This window comes from Hippoglossus stenolepis, chromosome 23 (genome assembly GCF_022539355.2).
Source record: "Hippoglossus stenolepis isolate QCI-W04-F060 chromosome 23, HSTE1.2, whole genome shotgun sequence".
Lineage (NCBI taxonomy): Eukaryota > Metazoa > Chordata > Actinopteri > Pleuronectiformes > Pleuronectidae > Hippoglossus > Hippoglossus stenolepis.
Window position 1 is genome coordinate 9,657,167 of NC_061505.1, and position 19,973 is coordinate 9,677,139.

The 19,973-nt window shown below is 41.3% G+C and overlaps 1 protein-coding gene across 6 annotated transcripts in view; it reads left to right on the plus strand.

Moving 5' to 3' along the window:
• LOC118102577 (serine/threonine-protein phosphatase 2B catalytic subunit alpha isoform) overlaps positions 1–19,973 on the plus strand; it is a 62,102-nt gene that overhangs the window by 21,749 nt on the left and 20,380 nt on the right. For all 6 annotated transcript variants that reach the window (XM_035148859.2, XM_035148860.2, XM_035148861.2 and 3 more), the window contains exons 2-8: positions 3,693–3,893; positions 11,871–11,995; positions 12,577–12,688; positions 13,140–13,285; positions 14,156–14,295; positions 17,599–17,676; positions 18,597–18,691. In XM_035148859.2, the coding sequence (XP_035004750.1) occupies positions 3,693–3,893; positions 11,871–11,995; positions 12,577–12,688; positions 13,140–13,285; positions 14,156–14,295; positions 17,599–17,676; positions 18,597–18,691 (897 nt within the window). The remainder of the gene's footprint in view (positions 1–3,692; positions 3,894–11,870; positions 11,996–12,576; positions 12,689–13,139; positions 13,286–14,155; positions 14,296–17,598; positions 17,677–18,596; positions 18,692–19,973) is intronic.

Here is a 19,973-nt window from a genome sequence, read left to right on the forward strand (position 1 = left end):
AATGAATATGAATTAAAGCCGATTTATTGTGTCAAGTCTAAATATTAATTTCCAGAGAGAGGAAAGTCAGACTCCATTTTTATTCGTTCTCTCTGACACTCGCATTCTATCCTCATTTCTCTCTCATGCGAGATTCAAGGCTGCAGTGCAATTTCCTGCTTACATAACAGAAGGGAACAGAGAAATGGTAAAATTAATGAAGGCAAAAAGCGGCCGGCTAATGGAGAGTGTTTTTTGTGAGTCATGCTCGAGTTCCAGGCAGCTTGCCTCGGGTCAGTTTATTCTCCCACAGCTGTATAAGCCCGGTATGAAAGGATGGATAGATGCACAGGGTTATTTGCAACGATCAACAGTTTCTGTGTGGGAATGTTCAGATGCTGCTGTTTGGGAGGAAAAGGGTTTCGGTTGTGCTGTATTTTTCTGTCCAACATCGACTGCCAGTAGCTCATATTCGAATGGCTAATTACTGCTGGTGACTGAGAAAGATGGTGCTCATTATTTAGTCCAATATATGACACCGCCATTTATTTTCTTGTTCCAATAATGAAACACGAAAAAGAGTTTGATAATTTTTCTTCTTTGACTTCGTTGTTAATCCACGTTGTCTTTTCCTGAGCTCGGAACTTTTCTCTTTTTTTTTTTCGAGTGTACAATGTGCCATGTAATGTTTTGACAGAGGTGGGTGTTACTCTTGTTAATAAGGGGGCTGTTTGAAATTCCACAAGGGGAAAGTTCACTCTGTTTCCATTGTCATAGCTGTAGGAAATGGAAGGATGATGTGTTGAGAGGTTGCCAGCTTCCATGCAATTTGTTTCTATTAAGGAATAATTTTATTCTGTTGTGTTTTGAATTTTACAATTTGTCATGTTTTGTCACTTTAATGGGAGCAGATGTGGCTCAGTTGGACACGTAAAGGGATGGAGCCCTCTGTCTGTATAACTGTCCGTATTTGTGCACGTCTTCTGAAAGCTTAAAGACGAAACGGAGCCGTACCACTGGAAATTGTGGTGTGACAGTTTAGCTGATAGTTCAAGCGAGACGACCATAGGACACGAGGAAGAGATTTCAACAATGGCGGAACTTTTTGAGGAGAGTACTTACATTTTGGCAAGAAACTACAGCAGGACAAACATAAAAATGCACATTGTCACAGCCTCCTCCACCGTCACCACGTATAATGTCAGAAACATGTGTCTCATGTATGTATGTGGGAAGTGACGGTTACATTGTTTGAAAATGGATGTGCATATCCTTTCTGACTGTGAGCATAGTAATGCTATGAGCCACCAGCTTTCCACACAAACAGAATATATTTTTGCAAAGAAAGTAAATGTCCTTTTTAGGTTAAGCTGCGGTCGACTGTTTTTGGAGTTGACCTGTCATCGCAGTGGGGCTTAATTGGCTATCAATGTGGGCTAAGGAAAAATAAAGTAAGCACTTTACCCTCTGCCCTTATCTGACAGTTCTACACATGTACATGGAGTTCATTGTGACAGCCTGCTAAAATCAATACCCCTTTGTGCAGTTTTTGTGATTAATAGCAGTGCTCTTGTTCATCTGTGGAGAATTTGTGGTATAATCATGTTGCAAATTCTTGACCCAGCAATCCTGCTTGGAGAGCAGACCTGTCTCCTTGTTCGAGGGGAAAATACTCCTCAAACAGATTGATAATAGTTCACAAGTGTTCACGTAGTATGTGTTATAAATCTCAGGGGCCAGCATGGTGTCGTCGACGGATCCCAAAGGCCCCGGCCTCGAGCTCGAGTTGCACAGCAGGTGTTCAGGGGGGACCAACCTGGGGCATTCTGAATCTGAGATGGGGATTTCTGAATACCCCAGATACATGAGTGGAGACACCATGTTTATATTTTTTCAGTAGATTTCTTCAAGCACATTGAGCCTTTATTTGGCTTGTTTGCATGGTGTGTGATTTGAAAGGGTTTATGGTTGCAGGAAAGAGGAAAATGGAAGTAAAGGTTGCCATAATATCATAATGCCATACTGACAGCACCCTCCTTTAGTAATGCCACACACAACATTAAAACAGTGGTTAGAAAGCAAATAATTAACAGCTAGGCAGAAGAATCTGAGTTTCCGTATAGCTTGCCAGCCTTATGTTGACTTTCAGATATCACAAATAGGTTTCCACTTCACCTGTTGGCTTTAGGCAGCGTTAGAGTTTTATCTCAGTGGATGGGGCATTGCATTTTAGAGCAAAATGTGTAAGTTATTATCAGTGAGATAGCTGGCCTCTTGCACCATGATGATTAAACTCTGCAAGTCCAGTGAGTCTGCAGCTTCAACATAACACCTGTTACAAAGCTTAAACTGCTGCGAGTCGAGATCCCAAATACTGTCTGTCACCGAGTTTGACACAGATAAAGTGCAGGTCTAATTACAGCTGATGTCACCTTTGGGATGGATGGATGTCCACGCAAACTCACACACACACACACACACACACACACACACACACACACACACACACACACACACACACACACAGCCACCAACTCAACAGTTTTTGCTCCCGGCTTAGTGCATTAGTCACACCCGCATGCTATGTGCGACGTCTGCAAGTGGACATTAATTAAGAGCATGTCTTATTTTTAAAACTCTGTGAAGCTGCTGAATTGAAAAGTCTTTAATTATGTCCTTTTTTGTTCCTTTTCTGTCAGTAAGTAATACGCACATGGGGGGGGTGGTAGAAAGGAAATGGACTCTTTCTTTGGTGAAGGCCACTGAGAGTACCTGCAACAATGGTTTCATTTAAAAAACCTAAAGCTCCTTTTTACTCGTTTGATGTCGAGTGCTAAAAGGCAAGGTCCATTTTTTAGAGTTCTATTGTGAGGGTTTCTGTTATTTTGTGAAGATAATGCGATTCTTTTAAATCTGTTTAAAGGTTCAGTGTGCCGTGTGCATGGAGAACGTGCACTGTGTAATGCTTTTATTGTGATTAGATTGGAAAGTTTCCACAAGGTTTCATGCTCCTCAGCTGTTTCCATATTACTCAAACATTAATATAGGAAATTGACAGCAACAGAGATTTACTGTAGATTTAATAAGTGTTATTCCAATAATGCCTTTAAGATTCTCAGAAATATATAATTTTTTTTGCTCTGATATAATTGTGACTAACAAATATCTATGTGAAATATGTTGTGACTTACAAAAATGCATGTGTGACTGAACATTATGTCTCCATTGTTTTATTCACACACATAAAACAGAGCATGTTTAACTATAGAGATGGTTACACATTAAACCCGGCAAGATAATACACTTGTTACGTTATTTAGACTTTGTCCTCATGAAAAGCTCTTTATGTTAATAAAACAATAGATATCTGAGCTCTGCTTCATTTTATTTCCTTTTTTTTGCTCTGAGTATTGTCAGGCAAACTAGAAACTGTGTGGTTCTGTTATAAATATTGAAAATTGAATGAGTCACAGATCATAGCAGCAATCTGGTAAATTGTCTCAGAGGGAGGGCTGGAAGCGTGGAAGTGAACACTAACTCCCTCTCCTGCTGGGAGTCGATCCCCTGGAAGGTACAAAGTACCTCGTAATCAAACAGCTTAAATGTGATGTGGGTGCGTGTCCTCATAATGCTTTTGTCAATGAAAAGTATAGTAAAGCATTGTAAATATGAAAGTATCAGCATTAATCATTCTTTTATTTAATTTTTTGCAGCTGTACCCTTCCCCCCCAGTCACCGACTGACAGCTAAAGAGGTGTTTGACAGCGATGGGAAGCCCAAAGTGGACGTGCTGAAAGCTCACCTAACCAAGGAGGGCCGTGTGGAGGAGGCGGTGGCCCTGAGGCTCATAGGAGAGGGCGGCGCAATCTTGCGCGCAGAGAAGAACCTGCTGGACATCGAGGCTCCTGTGACAGGTCAGGAGATGAAAATGGCAAATTGTGTCTTGGTCACACACAAACACATTAGTACTTTTACAAGAGATGTCACTGGAGTGTGGGAGTTTATTAAAACGTGCGCCTTCACGCACTTATATATCTGTTATGTGTTATTTTTATATTTTCTCATAATGAGCGTTAATTTGCACTCATTGATGGTGAGTGTTTGTTCTTTTTTTTGTTCTTTTGTTTTTTTACTTTGTAATAATAATGATAATTTGACACCTTACATGCAACATACAGGAGTAGGAGGCTCGCTGATACATATGCACAGATCCAGTCCATCTATTGTTGTCTTTCTTCCTGGTCAAGTGCCCTGTTCCTTCATTAGACTTTCTGATGAGGTCTCTTTGATGTTGTTGTAATCAGAGACCCACTCAAAGGATCTATGGCAACCCCTCATTTCGCAATACGAGATAATTCCCCAAATATAGTACAGAGCGGCCCATGCTCATATTTTGCAGGCTTCGCTCTTACTTACATTCATGAATGCATGGCCCTTTTTTCCCAAAACAAAAGCGTGGGTCTGCAGTGCTTACCGAGACCATTATGATAAGAGAATAGCTTGTCTAGAATTTGAAGAGAGTGAAGATTAACAAAAAAGATGCAAACAGCTTGGACAATCATGCAAGTACGTAACCTAGAGGGATGAAAAGAATAATCAGCACTTGTAGCCGTGCACTCCACAAATTAAATTCTATCTCAGGCTGAAACTCTGTAAAAAAAACAAAACAACAGATCCTCCAGTTTAAACTAAACACCACAAAATTTGTTAATGTCCACAGTGAGACAGTGGGCCATATGCACAAAAAGGAAACACTATGATCTTTCAGAGCCTGTTGCTGTGCCTGCAATCAGAGCAAATAAAGAAATCTCTTAAAGTGACAGTGTTTTGCATAGGATTAACTTCAAAAGATTTAAATATGACACTACTGGTTGGATAAATCACTGGGCAATGAAGAGATCAGATTACTGACCAATGACGCATGTTGGAGTGTCACAGGACGTATAAAAATCCTTGCTCGATTTCCTGCCTTTTAACCTGATCTCAATCCTGTTTTTCACATGTAAACGTGCTCTCACGCTGACCTTTTAGTGGTGTTCAGATTTTTATTCACAGTCTGAGAAGCCCTGTGACAAACGAACACACCTCGAGTTACAAATTTCATAACAGTTTAAATGATTCAGCCAGTAAACGTCCTTCCAGTTACATAGAAACAGTGGACGGCTTCTGCGTGTGTGTGCGCAGCAATGAAGCACTTCTTTGCCTCCCACTCAACACCCCTGTCTCAACCCCACTCCCACTCACTAGTCCTTTTTCAACAAGGATTTCTCTGTTGCGCGTGCACGTGAACCTGCTTTGTCTCCCGAGCTCACACACTCTTCTCTATAAACATTTCTTTGTCTCTCTCAGTGCTGCTCTTCCATCTGTCTGCCATGTTTTTATCTTTCTGTGTCATGATCTTTCTGTTTCTCTCCCTCTCCTCCTCACCTCCAATTCCAGCACGACACATGGTCAGCAAATTAGTATGTAAATATTTATCATGGATGCAAAGCACCATGACATGTCAGCTATCTCTATTTCTCTCCACTGCTCACGCTCACTTCCTGGTTGAGCCAGATGGCAGGTGGGGTTTTCGAGGGAGGAGGGGGTGTTACGAGCAGAGCTGGCTTAGGCCACCGAGTACAAGCTGCTCCCATGGCCTTCGCACAAGTCACCCACCAATCGAGCTCCTACAGCCACATCACCAGGCAACAGCAAGCGGCCGCACCGTTCATGCACTTGTTTGCCGTGCGAGGGCTCGTCCACGTTGGAGCTAAACACGCTAGGAACGTTTCATTTGAACCAAACATGATATTTCAAATGACTCGTTGAAGTAACTGCAAAGTAAAATCAGAAATAGTTCATGACCCAGCTGTTTGACTTTTCATAATATTAGGTATTCCAATGACATTGCGACGCATACTTTGTGAGGAAACGTTAAGATCTTGGGTGTGAAATTTAAGTTGTGCATTTAAAAAAAAGGTTGAATGAGGACCTTGATGATGATGATGATGATGATGGCACTTTAATGAAGTTAATGTGAAGTGAATTTGCTCTGTGCATCATTGCAAGGCCATTAAGATTCCCCAATGGGTTCTGATGCAACAGTCTTAAGATCTCCACATGAATGGATAAAACTAGGTCAGACTGATGGTAGCTTATGGCAGATATATGTCATGTTTTGTCTTGGCTGGTCAGATTGCTTCTCCTTTACCCTATTTGCAAAACGTAGTCCAAGTGATGAAAGATCTGAACACTCATGTAAAATGTATTAATTGTGACACAATGGTACAAATAACATAATATGACATGATACGTTTTAAGACCAAAATGTAAGCCATCATCATATTGTACAGCCCTATAGCAAATTATTAATGATATATCGAAGATGTTTTTAGGTCACTTAGAAACCGTGTCATCATTACATAGGTGAGAACTGACTAGAATCCTTTTAAGTAACGTCTTATTTAATGATGTCATTCTCTAACTTTGAGAACAGTGATGTACAGACTAGTCTGAGCTTCATTACTAGTTCACTAAAATTCAAAAACCTTGCACGGGTTTGTTGTTGACCATGTTTTACTCACCAAATGTGTTTTGGCTTCTACTCTAATGATGAAGACAAGCTTTGCAATATTTTTTTGATTTTCACGACTGGCCAATTTATCAACAGTTTATTTTTTAACTCTCAAATATCAATTTGTTTCAGGCTCCAAAATCCAATTTCTAAAGTGTTCAGTCCAACTCTCAATCAGTTACATTTACAATGTTTTGTTCCATCTCAGCTTCTTCAACATCATACAAATTGATGTTCATAACAGACTGTGAGGTCCACCTCCACAGGATGTTAGCTCACAGAGAGTGCCATCATAAAACCTGGGGTATTGTTATCAGCCAGTCTCAATCAAAACAAGATCTGGCACGGTCTGCCTCGCCGTGGATTTCTCTCGCTCAATGAGCCCGGCCTTTGGGTTGGCCTGTGTAGGTTCTGAAGCCAGGTTGTGTAATGCCCGCCACCCACTCAGTAGCTGCTGCCCGCTGATATGCTGCTACTCAGGGAGATCACTTTAGCGCACAAGCAGGAGATGGCCAGAACGAATTGTTTCTCACTCCAGATAATGTACTCCCACCTGCTCTTCTTATGTGGGCTCTGGTTCTCACCTCGTTTTCTGTGTGTTGTGTGACAAGAGGGAGGGAGGCAAAGCATGTCTGTAGGTGTACAGCAGCAGATCGTGTGTTTGCTGTGATAAAGCAGATCCCAAAGCTGGAGGAGGGAGCCACTGTAGCATCTCTGTTTGATTACCATCGAACCGGCGTTGATCACGCTCGCACAGACGTGCTGACTTCAATTCACAGTGATCATTACATCGGGTCTTTTCGGCCAGTGATTGAACTCTCGCCATCGCTGTGCCACCCGGTGGTTTTCTTCACCGGCAAGTGACAGCTTTCCAAAAGGTCAGCTGGAGGTGCAGTCCTCCCACACACAGTGTGTTTGATGCGTGCTTCAGGTGAAATTGCAGCCTCTTACTCCCTCACTGAACTCCCTCCTGCCGCGCTGACTTCTGAAAACATGAAAATATTGTTAATTCCCCTGTGAAGATTGAGTTTTAAATAAAGCTCACTGTTGTGGTGTAAATGTAGCCCTTTCAGTTCAATGAGAAACTGTATAAGCTACTTTTTCACAATCATTTTTCTCTTGGTGGTCGTCCCTTCAGCCAGAGTCGTGCTAAAGTGCAAAGTTTAATGTGACGGATTTTAGAACAATTGCTTTACGGGGGAGACGGTTGCATCCATCTGTGTGTTTCTACACAATTGATGCATTTCATTGTTGCCACCGGTGATGTTCGTCGAAGGCCTTTATCAGGTCAGCAGCAGCTTAGATTTGTTTGGTTTTTGTTTGTTATTTTCCTCCCTCAGTGAAACGCGCTGCCATTGGGATGTTTCCATAGCAATAACCAGCCTCAGCATCACAGACCCTAGTGGGTGAAGCAAAATGAAGCAGTGGGATTACATAGTTGTTGTCCTTTTTGAAATTATTTTTTATTCCCCATCCATATTGCTTATCCTTTGAGGGTCGCGGTGGGGCTGGAGCCAATACCTGCTGACATTGGGGGAGAGGCGGGATAAACCCTGGACAGGTCACTAGAGTATCGCAGGTCTGACAAATAGAGAAAAACAACCTTTCACACTCAAATTTACATCTACCAAGATTCTTAAGTCTCCAATTAACGTATGAGGGGCCTTTCTGGTGAAAATACATTGAATGAAGATGAACCCTTTCCTCCATCACTTTAATACACAGTGTATAACAGAAACATACAAACAAGGGATGTGCTGATCTTCTGACAACAGACTTAAGTCTCATTGATTTTCATTGAAGAACGTGATGTTTACATGGTCAGGGTGAATCGAATGCTCACTTCAACCTATTAGATAGAAATTTAAGCTTCACACACAATATTTATTTGAGCACGGACAGTTAATGCACGGTGGCTAAGTAAGAACATTAGAAATGAAGTTTTATTTATTCAAACACTCTTTGAGCCATTTTTGTTCCATTAAATCAGTTTTCCAGGAAGCGTACAACCAGTTTAAAATAGACCAGCGTTTCATGTTTTCAGACTTGGCTTGATTGCAGGAGGGAGTAAGGACATCTTTAGAAATCGGACACAAATAACGAGGCTCCTTGATGTCGTTCCCTACTGTGGATTTAAACAGTTACACAGTGTGGGTTTAATAAAAGACAAACGGTAAAGCGCAGGTTTACGATACAGTCAAGGAGAGCTGGTTCTCGGAGCTGTCTCACGAGGCTCGTAACTGGAGATAATTGCTCTCTGACGCTGTCCTCCAGCTCCCGCTAATTGGCTATCCCTCTGAAAGACTTTTTCACCAGCTCTTATTGTAATTCTTGCTGCTAGATGCAGTTCATAAAGCCACAAATGCCACTGCGAGAAAAAAAAAAAAAAGAAAGTCTGTCCTTTACAAATAAGATCGCAATCCATTCACCAGGTTGTTAATCAGTTAATTTGCTGATTGCTTGAAGAATAGATGAAAGGCTTCGACCACAGATATGGAGGCCATGTTCAACGTTGGTGTCACCGCAGTAATGTTCACTGGGAATATTGCTGATTGTTATCCTTGTGTTATTTATCACAGCTCTTAGGTGAAGAAGGTGACTCACCGACTGAAAGAGGTGATATCTCACTCTCATTGAATTACATGTCTGTGGCTGTTAACCGCTGTTTTGATCACGATGGCTGTAGAGATAAAATCTGGACTCTTACATGTCCTGGTATTTGTTGAAACCAAAGCCCTTGGTGATAGTGGATCAGTGCATCAGAGGTCACAGTTAAAACCATTTGACTTTAATGACATAGTATGTAACAATTCTTTATTAAAATGTCCAAAAAACGACAATGGTGGTGAAGACGACAACTCCAGTGATCCCACGGTACTTTGCGATGTCATCAAACTAAGTCTTCGGTTATTGTTTTGATTAAGAGACCCCAAGTGGGCGAAGGTACATATGGAAAGTTTAACATATTGTAGACTCCATGCCTTTAAGATGAGCCCTGTTCCACACATTGATCCTCTGTAAAATTCCATCCGTCCATTTCACATTTCAGTACATTCAAGCCTATTACTTTCTCACTGTGAGAATACAGTGATGTCCACAAACTGAAACAAGTAAACTAAACTAATCAAGGTTTATTCAGCACAATGGCCTGATTAAAGTAAAAAAATAAAAAAGCTACAACAGCTGCAGTGCAGAAAATGAATAAAGCAATTAAAAGTTGTTTTCAAGCTAGGTTTCAACCGAGGCCAGTACAAAGTTGAATATATTCAGTGTCAGTTGTGGTCACCTCTTTCAGGGAAATTACGCTACAGTATGGCTGAATGCAGGGAAATTAGATCCTTGGGTTTCTCACCAAATTCTGCTCCTGTTTCCCAAGTTTTCCACCTGCGGGAACCTTGGATTTTCATTTTCACATGTGTCCTTGTGTGTGTGTGTACCTCTGGACTGAACTCTAGAAGTCAACCGTTTTCGTTTTTTCAATGGTCGATGCAGACATTTAGAGAGCAGGGTGGCTGATGGCTGATATGTTGTTTATTTGTTTGCATCTGATAAAATACAGCAATTTATTTGATTGGTTGAAATAGCGGCTGTCTGTACGACTCTGCACGACTCTGCTGACAGTTATCAGTAATTAATCAGGAGAAAACCTGATTATTTTTTATAATCTGAAATCGTGTCCTTATCTGCTGCCACATAAACTAATGAATATGCAATCAAAACATAGAAAAATTGGATGAAATACTATTATTATTCTAATATTACACGTTGGTTTTTTTGTTCAGGAGTTAAAATCAAATTTTTTCTCTTTTCCTTTTTGGATGAAGTCGACCAAAATGCTTGGAAAAAACACTATCGAGGTGATTTATCTTTCATAAATAATAAGTTCAGGTGTAACCGACCCATCGAGCAGAACAAATTGACCAGAGGGCTTTTAAATCAGATGACCTCACATGCACCCTGTCACTCAATGATGGCTAAGCAGCAAATCTCCTGTGGCCTCTGCTCCTCTTGTCTCCCCAGGGTGTTATAAAGTACGGGTCACGTAGGGTGACAGGAAACCAATCCAGGTGGATTGATTCGCGGTTGCTGATTCCTGACACAGATGTGTTCGCCCCGGAAAAACTCCCCCGACACAATTTAACAGCTGCCTGCTGGGCTGCTCGTCGCTGTATAGAACTGATATGACAGATTGACTAAGTCGAGCGATGCAGTGGATTTAACTGTGCCGAACGTAATGAGATTCCTGAGAATGAACTGTCAGTTCTCTTAGGATGAGGTGGACATGTTTTTCTAAATTATCTGTTTGTAATTGCTGTGACAGGCCAGATTTATAATGGCATTAACTTAACGGGACCTGTTTAGAAATGGATACTACTGAGAGCTTTTCCAGCCAATGAACTTTTAGTGTGTTTGGCAAGGATAGGTGTGTTCAAATTAAGTCTTACTAGCCAGTTAAAATGCCTCAATGTTATAAACAGGCTGAAAAAGGATGTGGTGAAGAAGAGAGACATGAAAAGGGGAAGTAAAGCCAGTTTTTTGATTTATTGCCACACACAACTGGATAAAGAAAATTATCGTGCACTGAAGAATTCTTGTTTGTGCTTGTAGGAGAATAGCAATAGCACTTTGACAAGTTTGATAGATCTTGTTTGTATCAAAGAACATTTAATTTTAGCTTTCATGATAAATTAAAATAAGATAAGATCAACTTGAAAAATATGTATGTTACATATTTTTCAAAATAAAAGGCATACATATTGAATAATATAACTGGTATATGTTATACACATACAAATTCAAGTAAAAACATGTAGTTCTTGTCATTTGTCATTATATCCGCATTGTTTGAATGGAATGGATTTAGATTAAACCCTTGTTTTAGTGCCTTTTCTGTGTGAATGCTCTCCCCTTGTCCATTCTTTGCATAATTTCCTGGAGTAAGCGTGGGCTGTGGAGCTGACAAGCAGCAGTGGCCCATCACAATGCCTTTTTCAGTCACAAATGTGCAGTTTGTACAAATAAATGTCACTTTATTTAATGAAATAAACTAATTAAAGCTAATTGAGGATTATATAGTGAACTGCCAGATAAACTGTTGCCTCTATAATTACAAATGGCCACTAACAAAGGTTATCCCAGGGTACGGGATACAACAACATCCTCTGTGGTCCATTATTCCAGGTTTACTGGAATATCAGACTCCTTGCATATGATGGAAAATAACATGATAGATGCAAAAAGCTTCTCACTGTGTGTTCTGAGGCTTTCATGTGTTGATTCTGAGTCTTAAAAATAGCTGATGTACTTCTGCTCCTCTCTCTCTGCCTCATTCCAGTGTGCGGAGACATCCATGGGCAGTTCTTTGACCTGATGAAGCTGTTTGAAGTAGGAGGATCACCAGCCTCCACGCGCTACCTTTTCCTGGGGGACTATGTTGACAGAGGATATTTCAGTATTGAAGTGAGTCTTGTGTGTTTTTTTGTTTTTTTTGTCCCCACGAGGACCTAATCAAGTGTGACACACGCCATGTGCCCGACTGAAGCCGCGTTTATTAATAGTTTTCTTTGAGCGTAGATCAAATCGAGCTGCAGATAGTGGAGTGGTAATAGGCTTTTCTAATAACTTCAAATGTAGCCCGGATAGCAAATGTCACAGTGTAGCTTAGGGTTATGTAGAGAGAGATTTGTGAAGCACAATGCATGTATTTTATCTGCGACGGCATTTTGGAATTTACTTATACTGTATATATTCCCTGTCATCGCCTGAAGCGTTATACTTATATTAATAAAACATATTTTAATAGAGTGTGCTTTAACTGTCCTACGACAGTTCCTCTGAAGGTTTGTCATCCCTTCCAGCGAGGAGCTTGAAACATGCCACAAAATTTGCCACATGAATGTTTTATTATAAGCAGAATTACTTGTATTATGCCAGACTTTGAAATTGACAAAGTCTGACTTGCTGCTTCATCCTTCTAGTGTTATATAAAGACGACAGGCTAACTCTTCCTCTGCTTTTTCATTTCTTCTTCTCTTTTCCAGTGTGTGCTGTACTTGTGGGCCTTAAAGATCCTGTACCCCAAAACACTGTTTTTGCTGCGTGGGAATCATGAATGTAGACATTTAACAGAGTATTTCACATTTAAGCAGGAATGTAAGTAAAGCTTTTTGCACTTCTTCTTCTGTTTTCTCTTTTACCTTTTGATCTAAATTGAGCCGAAGTCTGTGAGACTCTGTGCAGAGTGGAGGGAGAATTGAGTTATTCTTTGTAAAAAGCTGTTTATTATGCGTCCAGCTCAGCCACTGACCTCAAACACTCACTTAAAAGTGCCCTCTGGCCTGGTACACGTTCAGTCAGATTTTTTTCCCTCCTTGATATTTACACATGTCGGAACTATTTCTGTTGGACTCAGACAGGGGAGAGGGGAAAAAGACACAAAAGCGCTGTGAAATTGTGCTGTTTTAAAAATATGTTTGGGAAGTTTTTTGGCACTTTGCAAAGCCTTTTTTCCGTCTCAGACTCGCACACTGCACCCAATGTATGAGAGCTGCGTTGTTTGACTTGGCATGCTCTCCTCCCCCTGCCCTGTTTCCCCCCATGACAGGTAGAATTAAGTATTCAGAGAGGGTGTATGACGCATGTATGGACGCCTTCGACTGCCTTCCCCTGGCTGCACTTATGAACCAGCAGTTCCTATGTGTACACGGAGGACTGTCTCCAGAAATCACAAATCTTGACGACATCAGGAAAGTATGTTCAATTCGAGACCATTTTCTCTCTGTGTGTGTGTGTGTGTGTGTGTGTGTGTGTGTGTGTGTGTGTGTGTAACAGCAGGTGGCCGTTAATGGCTTTAGAAATACAGATCATTTGTTGAAATTTGGAGCCTTCTATCCGCTTCATGTATTTTCTGCATTTACTCAAAGTTAATGAGGTGGAGGAAGAAAAAAATATATTCACTTTAGCGTGATGTGCTTTGAAAATGACAAGCTTGCTTGCAGCATGTGTGAAGTGATTCTCCCAGATCTGTCTCAAATGCTACTCAGGACTTGGACAATTGCGAGCACCGGTCTGATCCTCACGCTGATTAAAAAATGTTGAAGACTCGGATCCTGCTTCAAACTAATTCAATAATTCCAAATGGATTTTGTGGCAGCAATCAGAGGCCATGCATAATAGAATTTCCACTATTGAAGTGTCCATCATGGTACCCATCGAGTAATCCAGAAGCTTTTGTTCGAGAACGAGGCATCCTTGGCTGAAAGCAAAGTCATTTTATGTTCCTTGCTCCCAAAGAATGGCTGCCATCCTGTTTTTGTGTTAAAAAAAAAAAAATCCTGCCAGGTGCTGGAAGATGAGTGCTGTGTGTGACTTGTCATCCATCCTGAATATCCTAAATATCCCACTCATTTCTTCCTTAAACAGAATTTAACATCACTTCATTGAGTGCGTTAGTTGGAGTCATGAGTTATTTAGGATCTCAGCAGCAGCAGCAGCAGCCAGCGTGGCTTCTCGCAGAAGAAGCGACACACAGTATTTTCTCTGCAGTCGTACGCGCACATCATGTGTAATTTCTTTCCCAGTCACACAGGCTAACTAGAGTGCTGGCATTTTCCTCCACAGCTAGACAGATTCAAAGAGCCCCCAGCATACGGACCGATGTGCGATCTGCTGTGGTCCGACCCCCTGGAGGACTTTGGGAACGAGAAGACCCAAGAGCATTTCACACACAACACAGTGCGAGGGTGTTCCTACTTCTACAGGTGAGTGTGTCGTCACTTACAATTTACATGTATGTTGTGTTTCTATGTTTTACTTTGGAAAATTGTATAAAGGATCAGAGAGATAACAATTGCTGTTCACAAGACCGTTTTATATCTGGCAAAGAGAATGAAGAACATCATCTAAGAAGCGATATTTCAAAATCTTGTATTGTCATCTGGTGCCTTGTCTAGTTTCAGGAAAAATAAATCGTCCACTGATTGGTTTTGGCTGTACTATCTGTGGAAACCTTATTACTAAAGTGATTTTCAATATGACGAACATGTTTAAAGAAAGACTATTTAAACACAAAGACAGATAATCATCAACAAATGTCGTAAAACAAAAAAGGGGGAAAAGCAGCTAACCATCATCTTGTCAAAGAGGTGATAAATTAAAAAATCCTCCTGCCAAATTTCCATGTCTCATCTCTCCGTCTCCTGCGATGCCTGCACTGTGAGGAGGAGGCTGACAGCTCTCAGAACGTGGCGTGCATTAGAGTCGTCCCGAAGACTCCTCGTCAGACCGCTGCCAGTATTTATGTAACCCACATTAGCTTCAATGGAGCTGAGTAACTGAACAAACAGAGGAAATGCTCGGAGCAGGCAGTTCACACTGTCACAAAATGGAATGAACTGGCACATTACCACAAGGCACAGTCCTGTCTCTGAGTGCGCTCGGTGCTCCCTGCGCTCATTTTGGCCTGAGCGATGCTTGGGGCGGGCCAGCAGAAGTAGTCTGTAACGTCCTGAGGTTCCCGATGTGCCGTCTCTTTTTTTGTTGTTCTTTTTTTAACAGCAGGTGTTTCATTACTACTGACTTAATGGTATTTTAATGTCTCCGCTCAGAAATAAACTCCCAGCTCTGACGCTGGTGTGGATTCGTAAGGGGAATATCTTCCCTGATCGTTTTTGCATCTTTTGTTAGTTTATGTGAATTACTACACAACTGGTTCTGTGTTGAAAGAATGTTTTCCCACTACTGACAAACAGAAATGTTCGGTATGTGGCCTTTTATTTTTTTTTTGTTTTTGTTTTACCTCAAACGACTGATTTGACTGCCACATGTTTGTGTCGTACCAGCATCCTTGTTAACCTTCGGCCACTTGGTCAAAATTCCTCTGGAGTCTTGTTTTCATCAGTCAGATGGTCACTAATTGGCATCACACTGGCACACAGGATTTACGAGACAGTTTCAGCCAGAGCGAGGGAGAGAGAGAGAGAGAGAGAGAGAGAGAGAGACACGTTCCTCAGCACTGCTCCCCCTGAAAAACCATCAGCTTCTTCGTGGCTTCTGCCTTTCAGTAACCAATGTTTTCCCCCTTTGCACCATATGCACGCTCGTAACACTTTTACAAACACAACTCAGGCATGAAATTGCATGTGTTCTAATGTTTTTTTTATAGCCTTTGCTGAGCAACGTAGGTAAAATCACAGGAAGTAACTTGTATTTTGTTTTAATATCGGTGTTAATCCGAGTTTCTGACATTACATTTATTGTAACACACATTTATTTGTCCACACATGATGAAGTCATTTCCCTCACAGCCCCCCTTGTTGTCCAAGGAGCTCATTAACATCTGTGTCCTGTTGTGGGACAGATGGGAGACGCTCTAAACTCAAAAATGCAAATGACAAAAAATAAATAAATAAACCCAACTAGGCCAAAATGTATTTTGTCGCCCGTACGGCTCCATATGGCTCGCATCTACATCTGCTGCAGGAAATCAAGTGAGAAATAAAACATTCAGTCCTAAATTCTTCTCCCTTCCAAAATGAAAGAAAAAAAAGAATCGTTGCATTTTTAATTCCCTCGTGTAAACATGCCCCTCCTCGTCACATCCCTCCCAGCAGACGTTTGTTGTGGTTGTCAGAAACGCATGTGTTCTCATGTCTACATACGGCGCCGTTGTTAATGAACCTTTCTTATCTCTTAACTCGATTTCAGTGTCTCGTGATGGATTTTCGCCCAATTCTCAATTTAAAACTGATTTACCTCTGCACCTTTCACGCTTTGTATGTGATTAGCGTGCAAACAGAAACAAGCCTGTCAAATTTAAGTTAATTTATTGATACAACCCTTCATTAGAGGCCTGCCCCAAAGGACTTCACAATAAGAGATGCAATAAAGCTTCAGTCTTAGTGCAGTTATTATGTCTTTAAACAACAAACAAGTGGCTTTGGAAAAACTCATCTTGTGGTCATTTTTCTTTAAAGGCTGAAAGACAAAATGTATGGTTTTGTGGGTGTTGTTCATTGTTGTGCTCTGATTTTTGCAGGGGCGTTCTGCTAGGATTAGAGCACAGTATAAAATCATCCTCCTATTTCGTCATTGAACCACTTTCAGTATTTTAGGGCTGGTTTACGCAGTTTGATTGTTTGTCTTTAACCTTGAGTAGAAGGACGAGAAAAACAGATGAGTTTGATTTATTTATCTACTTTTATTTATCTACTGTCTGTATCACAAGAGGTTGTAACGAAACTGAAAATGACGCCGGAGTTTCGTCCACGTTATTGTCAAAGGTGTCACTCATTTATTGTGAGCATTTTACAACAAGGCATCTCACGATTCATAAATCCTGATGACCACTGGGGTTTTAACAATGTTTGTCTCCAACGAAATATGGTTTACTACTGTTTTCATTTCAGATTAAAACATCTACTTTCAGTTTGCCAGTGAATTATATTTAGTTTTTAACAAAAGGAATTTTTGAGTGAAAACTGGTGCTGGAGTCTGAAAGGTTGTAGGGTGGAAAACCTTATACTGTGGTTTGATTGTTGGCTGTATGGTTTTTAGTTTCCCTGCTCACACACTGAATAGATCAACATGAGTATACACACACACACACAAGGAATCACTCTTTTCCTCAAAGAAGCAGTCTGCTATGAATCATGTGTCATACTAAGCATTTTTTCTCAGGTTCATTCTAAAATATAATGCCCCATTTGAGACTGATCACTCTTCTTACAATACAAAACCTTAATCAAAAGCTAAGAATATTATGGGTTAGTACTTAATTAGTCATCGTACCTTTTGTTCTGGTTTAAATTTTAAGTGAAATTTAAAGATAATATAAAAGCCCATTTACAGCGAACCCCCAGAGGCAAAAACCTCTTCATGACACACTGTTGGTTCTGAAACACATTTAGATTTAAATCAGTGTTGTATATTCACTGTATCCCCGAGCACAATCAATAACACTCATGACTTATTTATTTATTTCTATTGATCCCTTTTCTGTGATTTTTATATTTTTTTTTTGGTGATGTATGAGTAAACCAAGTGTTTGTCTCTTTATTCAACAGTTACCCTGCAGTCTGTGACTTTCTACAACACAATAACTTATTATCTATCATCCGGGCCCATGAAGCGCAGGATGCTGGGTGAGTGTTGCAGCATTTCATCTTCTCCCATCGCACTGTCACACAGCAGAGCGATTCAGACCGGGGTATTAAACGAAAAGCTTCCTGGGTGCTCGCGCCTGTCTGGAGAGCAGATTGGGTGCAGTCTGAACTTTCAGAGAAGTCATGTTAATCCAAGAGATGAAAATGAATCCAGCAGGAGGGGGGGGGGGTGTGAGTTGGGCAAATTTGATATGACAAGTATGACTCATGCAGGTCTTGCCAAGAACTGTTGGGGGGGGTTCTTTTTTTACTTCATGAGAAATTTGGGCGCAACAATAGTGATAGTAACGGAGCACCTTGGGGCACTAGAGAGCCTCTTTTGAAATGTTTGGTTTCGAAAACAGGCAGGTGGGTGGATGTGTCAAGCTGATCTCCCTCTAAGCGAGGTTAAGGCGGTGGGAGGCCCAGCACACAGTTGTTTACCATCGCACTCCCACTGTGTGGTCACATGGGACACCTCGCCATGTCTCAGAAGAGGTGGCTGCCCCAAGCCGCTGTAGGCCACAAATGTAATATATTAAATGTTTCTTTTTTTTACATCTGCAAGATTTACTGCAAAAAATAAACCGTTTTGACATTGTTTACCCCACCACCAAGCACAACGCAGACTGCGAGACCAGAGAGACAAAGTGTAGTTGTGTTTGAATGCCGAGTTTGTTTAGTATGACGGCTATTTCAGAGCATGTTTTATTTGCAACACAGGGATTTACTCTCCTGGGGATACGCCAGTTTTACCCCACCCCCTTGCTGATGCATCAGCTGACGAGATACAGTGAAAACAAGAGGCTGTAAACACTAATCGTATCCCGAGGGGGTGAACACCAAAGACTAATCCATGAATTAAATGTTTTAATGTTTTACTAATGCTTACTCCTCTTCTCGTTTGGGCATTTCACCAGATATCGTATGTACAGAAAGAGTCAGACCACTGGCTTCCCGTCTCTTATCACCATCTTCTCAGCACCCAACTATCTAGATGTCTACAACAACAAAGGTAAGGAGAAGGAATATACCATTGTCAACCTCTGTGGCTTGTCACATGAGTTCCACCATGTCATATTCTAACCACATTGACAGACCGATGTTTCCAAGCTGGAGAATATTGCCGTTTTTCTCACATGAACTCCAGAAAATGTTTGTCTTTCACATGTGAAGAACGCAGCAGGAGTGTGCGGGTCAGACACGTTCACAACAACAGGAACATTCACGCGAGGGGTGGCGCCTGGGGCTGGCAAGAAAAGGTTCTGGAAAATATCTGGAGCAGCTGACTCGAACATTTGCCTTCACACTTACAGCCTCTCTGGAAAAATTCAGTTGAATGTCCAGAGTTCAGTGCACGTCTGAAAGCTTAACTGTTGGGCTCAGGTCTGTGCAAATGAAATTACAGCATTGGGTCATTCCAAAAGGCCTTTTTTCATGTCATTTTTATATAGCAGGATCCATTGAAGATTTTCAGAGTCGAGGTATTATGCATCTTACTGGGACACTACAAATGAAGCCTGGGGCAAAGAATGTCAAAATAGATTTGTTAGCCAAACAAAGCCATTGCATTCTCTTTATTATCTGCTTTAGAAGTGGTTCAGTGTGGAGGGGGGGGGTGGTATTTTTGAGGATTATGAGAATTTGAAGTCTGTCAAAATCCTGTATTTTGTCCCAAAGGTTGAGCTACAATCTGACATTTGAGTAATTTAGCCATGGACATTACACAACAGTTAGTGTTAGTCTTTAGGCTGACACTGCAGTATACTTGTATGATGAAGACCGTTCATATTTTATTAAATTTGGTAGAATAAAGGTTTTCAGGAGTCTTAAATAATCACTCATAAGGTACCGCCTCATGTTTGGCACATCACTGCATGTAACAGGTTTTGGTATCATTGTATTTGTCACACTGAACAGTGTACGCAGCTTATTAGTATTCTAGTAGAGAACTGTTATACCCCACACTCATAACACATTGGATCACAGTATTGTACTTTCTCAGTGCTTCGACACTGATTTTCGTCAGGTCAGTGCAGGGACGGAGCTGGTGTGAAATGAAGTGGCCCGGTGCCGGCTCACTTGGCACCTGGTGGCGCCCTATGCTGCGCTGTGGCGCCCACACAGAGTAAGGCTCATCTATGTGCTGTGAGTCAGCACTTTCCCCCGGAGAACACACAGTATCTGCTTTGGCTGTGGGGGCATGTTTGGATGGGGGCGGTGTTGGGCAAACCAGAGGAAATGGAAATGGGAAGGAAAGAGTGATGGTGCTGGTGCACGCTGTTTTGCAATTCCTC